The sequence below is a fragment of the Citrus clementina genome, unplaced genomic scaffold, assembly GCF_000493195.1.
Source record: "Citrus clementina cultivar Clemenules unplaced genomic scaffold, Citrus_clementina_v1.0 scaffold_3, whole genome shotgun sequence".
Taxonomy (NCBI): Eukaryota; Viridiplantae; Streptophyta; class Magnoliopsida; order Sapindales; family Rutaceae; genus Citrus; species Citrus x clementina.
The window spans coordinates 35,968,533-35,981,158 of record NW_006262339.1 but is presented as its reverse complement, the minus strand read 5'-3'; the positions used below and the strand labels follow the sequence as shown (position 1 = coordinate 35,981,158).

The following is a 12,626-nucleotide window of genomic DNA, read 5'->3' as shown; positions in this document are numbered from 1 at the left end:
ATCACATAATCAACGCATAAGAGAAATGTAAGCTTAAGACTGAAAAAAATAAAAATAAAAACAATTTAAAACGTAACACACAAAATGATAGAAGACTTAAGAACAAAAGCCTTAATCAATATAGAAGACTTTAATTTTTAATCTCAAGACAATTAATTCAACAGCAGAAAGGTCAGTTACAATCAAGCGCATGATGGGATCCCAAACATAATTTTCTTCTTTTATTGATAAAGTCAGTTCGTATTACAATTAAATTACAGGTGGAAAAAAAACCGAAATTATGATTACACAATCTAATTGATGAGTCTTCCTTCAAAAAGCATTGTGCCATTAATTTGGACACAACGTAAATGGGAAATCATGCACCAACATTTTCCTTCATCCTTTCTGCACCTTTTTTCTATCAACGGGCAATCATTGATGGTTAGTCGCGAAAGTGATTTAGGCAGGCCTTGCTCTGGAAAGTATGTGAGTTTCGGACAATTACCAAGATACAGATTTTCCAATGAAGTGAGGTTTTCACCAATGGAGGATAGGCGTTCCAGATCTGGCATATATGAACACCCCCCTTCTACATAACTTGGTATGTAATTCAGTGAGAGTAGGAAGACATTGAATTGTCACTAGCAACTGATGGCAACTTTTGATGACGAGCTTCTCCAATAAAAGAAGACGTTTGGGCAATGTTCCTTGCAGTTTATAACAATTGAAAAGAGAAAGCTTTCGCAGCTTAGGAAACACTTCATCAACTTCTTGACCAGCTCCGCAAGGAATCCACTCTTCCCATTCTCTCATATCGGAAAAGGAAAGAGTCTCCAGTGATGGAAAGGGCACCGAGCAACTGCTTCCATAAAACTCTAGACCCACGCTCTTTACTCTATCCATTCCACTTATCTTAAGATGCTTTAGAAGCGGTAGTTGTCCAACTGGTGGCAAAGATGTACACATGCGACAATATCCAAATTTTAGATTCACCAATTTTGAGAAAGAGGAATCTCCTAACCAAATTGGAAATTTTGTGCCACCGTAGCCTCTGATGGTGAGCTCTTGTACATCTCGATGTGGTTTTAGCATGCTAAGAACACGCGTCTCAAATTCACACTGGTCAAGGTTCTGAACGTCCCGTGCACTCCATTCGAGCAATAAAGTTCTAAGATTCACCTTGTTGTTTAACTGAGCCTCACAGGCATCACCAACATCTTCCACATTCTCTAACTTCGAAATTCGTAGTGTTCCCTGGAGATGCGTCAAAGACTTCAACTCTCGTAGCCCAGAACCACTGTCCTTTCCCACAACAAATCTACCCAACGTCAAGAGACTGGTCAATTTACCGAATCCCTTCGGCATTTCCTCTAATAAACCGGCATCAGAATTTCTTAGATGACGCAGTTTCGTCAGGTTTCCCATGTCTTTACACAACTTCTTGAGCTCCCAACAGTTTTCCAACAAAATTGTATGCAAGTTGTACAATGAATTAATTGACTCGGGCAAAATTTGAATTCTCGTTCTGGATAAGTTAAGACAGCGTAAATGCTTCAAGTTTCCAATTTCATTTGGTAGGTTGAAGATGTTACAATACCCACACAACGAAAAGACCCTTAAGCGTGGGAGATGATTCAGCAACATGTGAGGAACACTCCAAGCCAAATAATTGCGCCTGTAATCTGACAAATTTACTGGCAAAAACGTTCTTAAATGCTCCACATCACAGACGGACTCTAATCTCTTTTTGCCATCATATTCTCTACAAATGTAAGAAAAATGACGAAGAGTTTGAAAAAACTGTTGTCGGTTTTCACCTGCTAATGTATCCTCCATTCTGAAGTAAATCTCCCCTGCAGCCCATCGAGCAAGGTCATTGATCAGATCATGCATCACAAATCGGGATGCATCTCTACTTGACTGTTGAAATAATGACCTTGAATGTAACTCCCGAACGAACTCGCGGCCCAAATCTTCCATTTTCCTTCCATTGTATTCTTGATCCAAGAAACCTTCTGCCGTCCACAATAAAATTATCTCCTCTTCTTGAAATTCATAATCTTTTGGAAACAATGAGCAGTATGCGAAGCACTGTTTCAACTGTGAAGGAAGAAAATGGTAGCTCACTCTTAGGGCTGGTATAATACCGTAATTTTCCTCTTGTAAGTTCCATATGTCTGTATTGAGCACAAACTCCCAGTCAGTCAAGTCATCTTTGCCGCGTAAAAGGCCGCCAAGAGTTTTCGCAGCCAGAGGCAATCCTTTGCACTTCTTCGCTATCTTCTCTCCAACATCCTTCAAGGATTGATTCATGCTGAAACCCGTAGACCCTAAGGAGTGTTGGATGAGCACACGCAAACAATCATCGTCCGACAACTCTTTCAATCCATATTTTGGATAAGCCCTCGTCAGGTTTGCAACGTCTAGATTGCGAGTTGTGACAACAATCTTACTTCCGGGTGCGCCAGCTCCAAAGGGACAGCTCAGGATGCTCCAATAATTGTAATTCTTGTTCCACACGTCGTCCAAAACGAGCAAAAATTTATTTCCCGACAATTGCTTCTTCAGTTTCTCTTGAAGCAAATTTAAATCATCATCATTGTTACTCTGATCATTAGCAATGGACTTTAGAATTGACTTTGTTACCCTGAAAACATCGAAATCCTCAGAGACACAAGTCCACGCTTTGAACTGAAAATGACGTTGCACTCGATCATCATTATAGACAAGCTGAGCAAGAGTCGTCTTCCCGACGCCGCCCATTCCATTTATAGAAATAACAGAGAATCCATCATCAGCTCTTAAACCATCATTCAATAACAATTCAACAATCTCCTCCTCCTCCTTTTCCCTGCCATATACTTCGGCTTCGTTCACCAAAGATGTTGTGGGTGGTATTTGTCTGACATTTCTAGACTTCACATCTGAAATTACATTTTTTAATTTCAGCAGGACTTTTTGCGTTGAGATAATATCTTGCAGCCGAGCAGTGACCTCCTCTATTTGCGACACCATCTTGGATTCAAAATTAAATGATGATCGAGGACTATCAGAGGTAGACAACTTGCGAATTTTACTGAGTGTAACAGCATCAGTGACCTTCCTCTTCAACGAATCAGTGAACTTCCAGAACGTACTCGTACTTGCACTGGATTGATCAACAGCAGCTGGTTCTTGAGGCAGCAATTCCCTCCGCAAGGATTCAGTTTGGAACTCATCCAATATGTCTTCAAGATCATAAGCCAAGTTCTGAAGATTGTCGAGCCACATCTTAACTGACTTCTCCTTGGTCCGCCTATCCTCAGCATCAGCAAGCACTGCCCGGATCATCTCCAACATTCCCTTCCACTTGATGAAATCAGCCTTCAACTTCTCATGCCGTGTCAACAGCTCAACCCCCTCTGGAGCCAGTTTTTCTATCAGCATCTGAACTGACGCACCGAGCACCGCCTCTCCGATGAATGACATTTTTCTTTTTCTTTTTTTGGGGAAGAAACTGAGTAAATTATGAAAAAAAGAAGAAGAAAAAATCTGCAGAAACTGAACAAAGTCTAGTGTGTGATTTACTGACCAAAACACCACCATGCACCAATAATTCAGCTAACGACGACCAAAACACCACCGCGTTAATCCACGCGTTTCTGCCAGTAAAGTCAAGCATGCGTAATTGGTTGGGTTATTTATCTTTTATCATTTGATTATTATATAAAATATTTTAAAATCATTTGATAAATAATCATTAATCAATAATTAAATAGTTTTTTTAATTTTATTTAATACACGACAATATATATGGGTATGTAATTATTTATAATTTAGATAATTTATATTTATATATAGTGATTATGACTAGTCGATACTAATTTATCATTAGATGTCTTTTAAATTAATTTTAATTTTTGTTGATAGTGAGAGGTTCGCAAATCAGATTTGTTTGAGTTGGAATCATTAAAGTTATCCAATTATTTTTGGGAGTATATTATTTTATTTTTTGGAGTATTTCATAGGTTCTGATTATTTAATTTTAGCCAAATAAAATTAAATAATTCTTTTAAAATACCCAGGGATGGTTTTTTTAATTATTATTATTATTATTATTATAAAGTTAAGTAATAGTGTTTAACGATAATTGGAAAAGATAAAATCAGTTTATGAATGAAGAGCAAAAGCAAGCAAGAGAATCCAATGTGAAATTGGCTGACAATAACAAGCTCTCGTTGACCCACCATGCACCAATAATAATTCAGCTTTAACGATAATTGGAAAATATAAAATCAGTTTATGAATGAAGAGCAGAAGCAAGCAAGAGAATCCAATGTGAAATTGGTTGACAATAACAAGCTATTTATTTTAAAATATTTTATAAATAATTAATTAAATATTTATATAATCTATTTATTTTATTAAGATCAGTTTTAGTTTTAAGCATATGCAAATTGAACAGTCCGCCTCGCATTTTAGGTAGGCTCCATTTTAGTTATTTTTTTAATAATACTCCAATTAATTAATTAATTAAAAAAAGATGTAGTTTTTTTTAATATAAAGTCCATTGTCTTATCAACAATTAATCATCTCAACAATTTAAGTGCTGTCATTTTAAATATTCTATTTAAAATTTTATTGTTCTTATTTATTTAATTTATAAAAGTTCTCATCAAATATCTTCTTGATTACTTTTTTAAGGATTTTTTAAAATTGTTTAGGATGTTCTTGATTTTTGTAGAAATTCAAAATATAATTAAATATCGATGAATTTTAATCTCTTTTCTATTTTCTTTAAGTGTTAAAGGTTTTGAATATAAGGAGGTCTCCTTTAAAAAAAAAAATTACCTAAAGCCCTGCAAACTCTAGCTAAAGCCAATCTTGATTTTCTTTAATAGGCAATAATGTATTTCATATGCACTATCTCGTATGTAATAATGTATAATTTAAATTATTTAGATTTGTTTATGGTAATTATGAATGAATACCAATAACTAATTTATTATATATTTAGTTTTTTATTAGTTGTCTTCTTTACTAAAAATTTTGTATTTTTATGTCGTTAATCCAAATAAAAAGTAACATTTAATTATGTTAAACCATCAAAAGTTAAATTATATGAAATCATCTATAATTTGATTCCATGAAATCAATGTCACAAAGTATATGTAAAATATTTAAGTTAAAATAATCCTTAATAAGGATTTATACACTTGTATAGTTCATAAATGGTTTGAATTCCAAATAATATATCATGAATCATTACTCACTGATTGTTAAATAATTGTCTATAGTTGCATGAGATGATTAAGCAGTTCATAACGACATTCTGCATTTTAACTAATTACTATACGATAAAAATGATACTGAGGAAATAATTATTAATTAAATTAAATTATATATAATTTGATCTTAATGTTCTGAGATGAATTGGTATATGGAATAAAAAATAATATGATTCTCGCAAACAGAGTAAAGAGACCATTTTCATTTACGTGCACTCCAATTTTAAGACTAGAAATTAATAAGTCAGTCAACCACAAGTTCATTTCATCTTTTCAAAATATTATAATCAAGAATAAATCATGGCTATGCATAGTTCAATCTAATGGATATGATTCACTGACCTTTAAGACTTAAATTCTCAAGGAATTGTTTACAGAGCAAACAGAGCATAAACCAGAAAATAATGAATGGATGAAAACTTGAATGAATTGATAGCTAGAGAGTGCTGCCTATTTATACAAAAACCAAGAGGAAAAACGACAGCTAACTAAAAGGGTAACTAAGGAAATATAAGAAAATTTTAGTTACAATAGCAATCATCATCCAATCATTATCAAGCTTCTAGAAATTCCAATCCTTCATGCACAGGTGCTGAGATTCTTCAGTATAACTATTTTGAAAGCACATCAAATCCAGCTCACTATTAGATCAGTTGGCTCCAGTTGACAATGACTTAGGTGGCATGCTAACGTGGCTTTGAGGGTCAGCTGTTGACTCTTGACAACTGCTATTTTCAACACCCTCTCTCAAACTCAAGGTCTTGTCAAAGACTCTGAGTTTGCTTCTGAACTGACTGAATTTATAAAAGGGTAAAGGCTTGGTTAACACATCTGTAATTTGATCTTTGCTAGCAACAAAACCTATTTCTAATTCTCCTTCTATGATCATTATTGTTTATTTAATAGTTTATAATTAAATTAATACAATAAATTATTATTAACACCTTGTAAAATATCTTTATATAAAGTACTATTAAAATAACATTACTTGTAAAATTGTAAAGTTATAGACAGTACACAATAATTTTAATTCCAAAATTATTTGTATTTTTTTTGGTGACTTAAAAAATATTTATGAATTGATTAGATTAAAAATAATTTAAAGTGTGAAGAAATACTACAACTTGTAAATTACTAGTTACAAAATTACTTATCTATTAAAATTAAAATAAGGGTGAAGATTCTAATATTTAAATCCAATGATCCCATTTTTAATTGTGGGATTTTTATTCCAACATAATAGAATTTTTCAGTTGTTAATTAATTAAAAATAAAAAATCTACATTTACTTACAAACTGAAGTTTACCTGTTATTCTTTAATTAATTAATTTTTATCCACTATATTAAATGAATGGTAGGGATTAAAGCACTTAAATCTAAGAGTCCATAACAATCTCATTATCAATATTGTAAAAACTCATACACCATCATAGAAAAATCCTTATTTTGATCATAATTTGTATATTTTTGTTCAACTTCTCATAGTTTCGAACTCAAAAAATGAAGAATCTAAAGTATAATTAGTTGAATAAAGCTAACTCCATAGGTCGAATCATGGGAGTATTAAAAGATTTACAACAAGCCATATGAAATTGTTTTCATCTTTAAATTATTTCCATCCAAGAAAATCATTTTTTAAATGTTTACAGCAGCTCCGCAAGCAGTCTTCATTTGCGTTGTATTTGGATGTGGGTGTGGGTGTCAAGGGGAAATTTTTAGTTAGGGTTAAAATTGTAAACAAGACTACGAGGGGTTTAAAAAGGATGTTGGAGGTGTGCAAATAACACCAATTATTTAATTGTTGCCTCTTGAGCCCAAATTCTCTAACCTGAGTCCAAGAGCAGATGGGCATATCATGTCACTGGTTTGTTACTTTTTTACTTTTTTGGGGATAAGCATTATCACTATTATTACTTCAGCTTAAGTCAAATTTTCTTTTAATTTATTTATGCGAGAATAGTCTAACATCAAGTATAAGTTGTGATGTTGTCTCATGACCGAGTGATTTTCAAATCGTTATTTAACTTATTACTTAAATTTAAATTTTGGGATAAATAGAAGTTTGAATACTACCTCTTAAAAGTTAATAAATATTAAAAATGGTGGGACTATTTGAATCCACCAATTTTCTTTCTAAACCCTCTTTTTAATTAAGACTTCCATTTAAAAAATTATTTAATTAATCTTTCTTCTCTTTCTCTTCTCAATTTCACAAATTCTCATCAATTTATTTAGAGATATTCTTTTAGTTGCAATAATTAGTATCACTAAGAGGAAGTAAACCACCATTTAAAAATTAATATCAACAAATTTTTATCGGCATTGTAAGTTACTCAATATCAAGAAATTAATTTTTACCAAATACAAAAGTTAATGAATATCAAGAAAAACAATTCTTATATATAAAAGACAAAAAATATGGATCATGATATATGAAGAAAGGCAAAAAAAAAATTCAAGAGAGAATAAAATTAAATGTTTACTTTGCAAAATGTGGGAGTAGAGAGAGAATATGCAATTGTAACTTGTAAGGCAGAGAAAGAAAATGACTAGTGAAGAGTAATTTTGATATTTTAAATTTTAAATTTTAATAATCAATTTATTTTATAAAATAGGTTTAGAGAAAAATTTAATGAATTCGAATAGCCTCACGTTATAAAAAAATTTATATGGTGCGCTGCTATTTATCCTCTCAATTTTTTTCTTTTCTTGTTCAACTAATTACATTGTAATCCTTGTTGTTTTCTTTTTAAAAAAAATCAAAAGTTTGAAAATTTTTACACATGAATCCTTCTTTATGTCAATACTACTTTTTATATCAACACGTAAATATCTTTCAACATAAACTAATAAGGCTATGTTCGGATGTCAGATAAAAGGTGAGATTAGACTAATTTGAAAGATTAAAAAATTAGTCCAATCCAAAATCATGTTCGGTTATCATAACTAATAAATTAGTCCAAATTTTAGTCCAACATTCATAGGATTATTAATCTCCATTTGCATGGATTTAGATAGGATTAGATATTTTATAATCTAAATTTGTTATTTAAAATTTTATTCAATAATCTATTTTAAACTTTTTAAAATTTAAGATTAAATCAAAATTTTATTTCAATCATTATTCTAACTAGTTTGTAATATATTAAAGATAAAAAATTATTCAATTATTCAACTACGATATTATTGAAAAGTTTAAATATTAAATTTAACAAATAGTAATATAATTTTAAAATAATAAATTATTTAAATAATTATGTTTAAAGTTATGTTTAGCTTCACTAAATTAAATTTAACATAGTTATGTTTAAAGTTATATTAATCAAAAGATAATACTATATAAAAGTGCAAATTATTATTATTGATGAAATGTCACATCAGATATCTTTTGAATTGTGAATTGACAATCAAAAACGAAGTTCTCAGTCTCAATCTCAATTTTCAACCATCCCAATTGGAATACAAAATGCCCAATTCTTCAAGAAATAAATTACAACGAATTTGAAACTTTTTTGCAATGGACGGTTATCATTTTTATTAAATAAAACATAATCAATCAAATAATATCATTTTTATTAAATAATATCTTTTGCCTCCATCGACCAAAAAAATGACTCCAATACTTCACAAAATAAAAATATAATATTAAAACAAATGTAATAAAGTATACATTTTCAAATAAATTTCATATTTAAAATATTTTAATAATTTACAATCTATTAGACATATTTTACTATACTAAGATAAATTTTATAATAAAATAGAAACATAATAGTAAAATAAAATACAAAAATTTAATTATTATGAATATTTAAAATCTATTTAACACAAAGATTTATTTAAAATATTTATATTAAATATTATTAAAATAAATATAATAATTTATGTTTTTTATATCATTTTAAATATTACATTATTTAGCCAATGGGTCTTTGTCTCAATGGCAGAACCCTTGCACTTATAATGTTGAGTGAAAGGATTCGAACCTTCATAAAAACATTATGAGGATTAATTTCAGTCCTCTTTTAATTATCAAATAATTGAGTGGAGACACAGTCTCTCCCTCACGGAATGTGAGTGGAGTGGACAGCTCTCAAATATTAAAGAGAGTTTAAAGAATCTGAGCATCGCTTCAGAAGAGTACATGCCAAGAAGGAAATCCCAGACTTCCCAATTGTATAATTTGTTTGTAAATATTAATTGTAACATCTAATATAATACCAGTAATAGTATTAAAAAAATTACATTATTTAATATTGATAGTCTATTGGAATATTAAATTATCTATATCACATTTATTGTATTTATCAAAAATTTTAAAGTTTGCTTGTTATAGTTACTAGATTTAAAAAATGATATGAACAAAAAGGGGCATTGATGTCCCTTAAATTTAAAACTTAAGGTTTTATCTCTATTTACCCAAATTTTAAGGGTGTAGTATCACTTTCCCTCTTTTTAATGCTAAAAGCTTTTCTTTTTTTTCCTTTTTGAAATTTAACCCCTTAAAATAAGAGTAAATGCTTCTTTTTAGTCTATACGTACAATTTGAATAAATTTCCCAGTTAACCTATGTGATTAATCAACACATGGTTTATATATTATTAATTGCTAAAAATTGCGATCAACAAATTCAATGGCTACTTTTTTAAACAATTTTTTTTTTGTTTTTATTATAATTATAAAAGCTCTACTTACGTGAGCATTTCTTAAATTTCATTTAGGGGTGCAAAAAAATCTGAAGAAGCAATCTTCTCCCCATTCTTACAAGCTTGAAATGTCAACAGAAAAGATAGAAACATTAAAATCAATGGAGAATTGGGTTGGAAAGAACATTTTACCTATCTTAAAAGTTAAAACCTGTCGAAAAATCATGGCAACCTCAAGATTTTTTGCCAGATCCTGTCTCGGATGAATCCCTATTGCAAATTAATAAGCTGAGGGAGAGAACACTACTACGAAATTGGTCTTTTATGATGGTTTTAAACAACATAAGATGACGGTTTTAAAACTGTCATCTTAGGAAGCAACATCAAAAGAGGCATACTTTTTATGACAATTATTTTAATAAACAATTATTATATGCCATATGTACATAAGCTTTAATGACCTTTTTTTGTCAAAAAATCATCATTAAATGTATATTTATTATTACGGTTATTTTACTAAACAATCATTATTTGCAATATACACTACTAAAAAAAGGCTGAATAATGACAGAAATTTTATGACTTATCTTGTTATGTCACGAATTTATCAAGAAAACATGTTAGATTCGTAACATATATACACATGTCATGAATTGATGATATATTCGTGACTTAAAATTTAAAGACATAAACAGACGATAGATATAAGTCATGTTTGTGTAATATGGACTTATATAGTTTTTGAAACGGTGCCGCTTAAAATAGCTGTAATATTTTTTTATTAAATGTTTAAATTATTCTCGTTTAAAATAGCTGTAATATTTTTTTTATTAAATATTTAAATTATTCTTTAAAGAATGACCAAGTCAATGAACCTAAAACATATCAACAGAACGAAATTTACTAAGTCTATCTCTCTCTCTCTCTCACGGGTCCCTCTCTATCAAACACTACGTAGCACCTCCAAGAGCCAATCCTGGCTGCCTCGATTCCGGCCACCTCACCAGCAATAGAGGGTACCAATGGAACCTCCAACAGCCGCCGCTCATTACCCAGCCATCATTGTCGGCGAAAATGGCAAGAGGCCACCATAAGAAGCCCGAAAGGTTGCAGCAATTGCCGCCTCTAATCGACGGTAATTTTTTCAGATTTATGAGACGCCGTCATTTGGGTTTTGCCCCTCACGACACACTCTTCAAAACTCGACCAGAAATCGGCACAAAAAACATCCAAATCGCCGCCGATCAACCATTAAAATTTCACGGTTGTCGAAGCTCGATCCGGTGCCGTGGTCGCGCGTTGAGCACACCACAGCCACCATTGGATTCAGTGTAGTATGAAGCTTCTATCCCAACCTTCCCGGTCACCGTCGCATGAATTTCGATCATCATTGGTCTATGACGGCATTTTGGTAATTTTACAATTCGAACCTTCATCATTTTTCAATATTTCTTAGTACTCAATTTGATTGATATATTTCAATATATTATCATTATAATGAGGGAATTATGATGGGTGATGATCAACTTCGACTATGTCTTTGGCTTTAACTTTTTATATTAATTTTCTGTTTTAGTAATATCGTATATGGTTCTGTAACTAGGATTTGAGTAAAGATTGAAGATTGGTTTTGGAATGATGCGTTATTGGCTTATTGCAGTGCAGAAAAATTTTCGTTTTTGGTTAGATTTTCGTTTTGTGACATTAATGCTTGGATCTTGGCAATATTAACTTAGAACTTAAGCTTTGTTTTGATTGTATTGAGATATTTAATTAATGTGTTAAGTTTAATCTATACATTATTTAATTATTGTACTGAGACATTTATAACATGATAAATGGGGTTTTATTTCAACTATTAAACCATTTATGGTTTTTTTTTTAATACGGGTAAGATATACTAGATTGTTCTTTAACTTTTTGAGTTGTGTATATTTGGAAGGATATACTCATAACATGCTATAAATTGATCATCTAATATTATTATGGATTGGGTTTGTAATGTGTAACATAGTATCCATAACATTGAACATCAGCTTGCTTATATCTAGTTTTGTTGCACATGTTTACTTGCATTTTAGGCAGTATCAGATTGTGTTTGGTTATGTGGCATTTGATGGCAGTTCGGTCTGTTCTTGGTGTTGATTTAAGATCATTATTGTTGTGCTGATGTTAATTCCAGGTGCTTGAATCAACTAATTATATTGCTGGTTTATGCATATGGTTGACTCAAGCGGTGTTGTTGGTTTTAGGTGGTGTTGCTGGTTGATTCAAGTGGTTGGCTCAAGATTATTCATTTAAGAATTGTAATTGTAATGTGTTAGGATACAAATTAAGAATCAATGAAGTATTCATTTAGCTATAATTGTTGTAGTTATTTTAACTATAATCTATGAAACTTGTGGATGGATTTGAGAATTATTATATATGAGTTATATATATAGATTTTTCTATTTATGTAATAATTTAAAGAATATATTTCAATTCCCGCAAAAAAAATTATAAACAAAACAATTATTTTATTTTATTTACCGCCAAAGTATATCTTCAAGAAATTTCAATTATTCCTGTTAGATTTAATAAAAATAATTTTAAGGAATTAATATTTAATTAAAATAATTAAATAATTTTATTATTCCAATTAAATATGTCATGTTTGTATTACAAACAACAGTCATGAATAGGAAGTGTTTATGATAGATATTAATCATGCTTGAAAATTTTTCATCA

At 30.5% G+C, this 12,626-nt stretch overlaps 1 protein-coding gene and 1 long non-coding RNA gene across 2 annotated transcripts; one reads left to right on the top strand and one right to left on the bottom strand.

Moving 5' to 3' along the window:
• Positions 1 to 255: 255 nt before the first annotated feature.
• Positions 256 to 3,452, bottom strand: LOC18049690 (putative disease resistance RPP13-like protein 1). Its single transcript, XM_006442707.2, has one exon. The coding sequence runs from the start codon at positions 3,448 to 3,450 to the stop codon at positions 520 to 522; it is 2,931 nt and encodes a 976-aa protein (XP_006442770.1). The 5' UTR covers positions 3,451 to 3,452; the 3' UTR covers positions 256 to 519.
• Positions 3,453 to 10,779: 7,327 nt separating this feature from the next.
• On the top strand, positions 10,780 to 12,317 carry LOC112100339. Its single transcript, XR_002906682.1, has 2 exons — positions 10,780 to 11,307; positions 12,149 to 12,317. It is a non-coding gene; the product is annotated as an uncharacterized LOC112100339 (long non-coding RNA).
• Positions 12,318 to 12,626: the final 309 nt, after the last annotated feature.

Coding starts and splice junctions, on each gene's coding strand:
- LOC18049690 (XM_006442707.2), bottom strand. CDS start 3,450: ATGTCATTCATCGGAGAGGCGGTGCTCGGTGCGTCAGTTCAGATGCTG.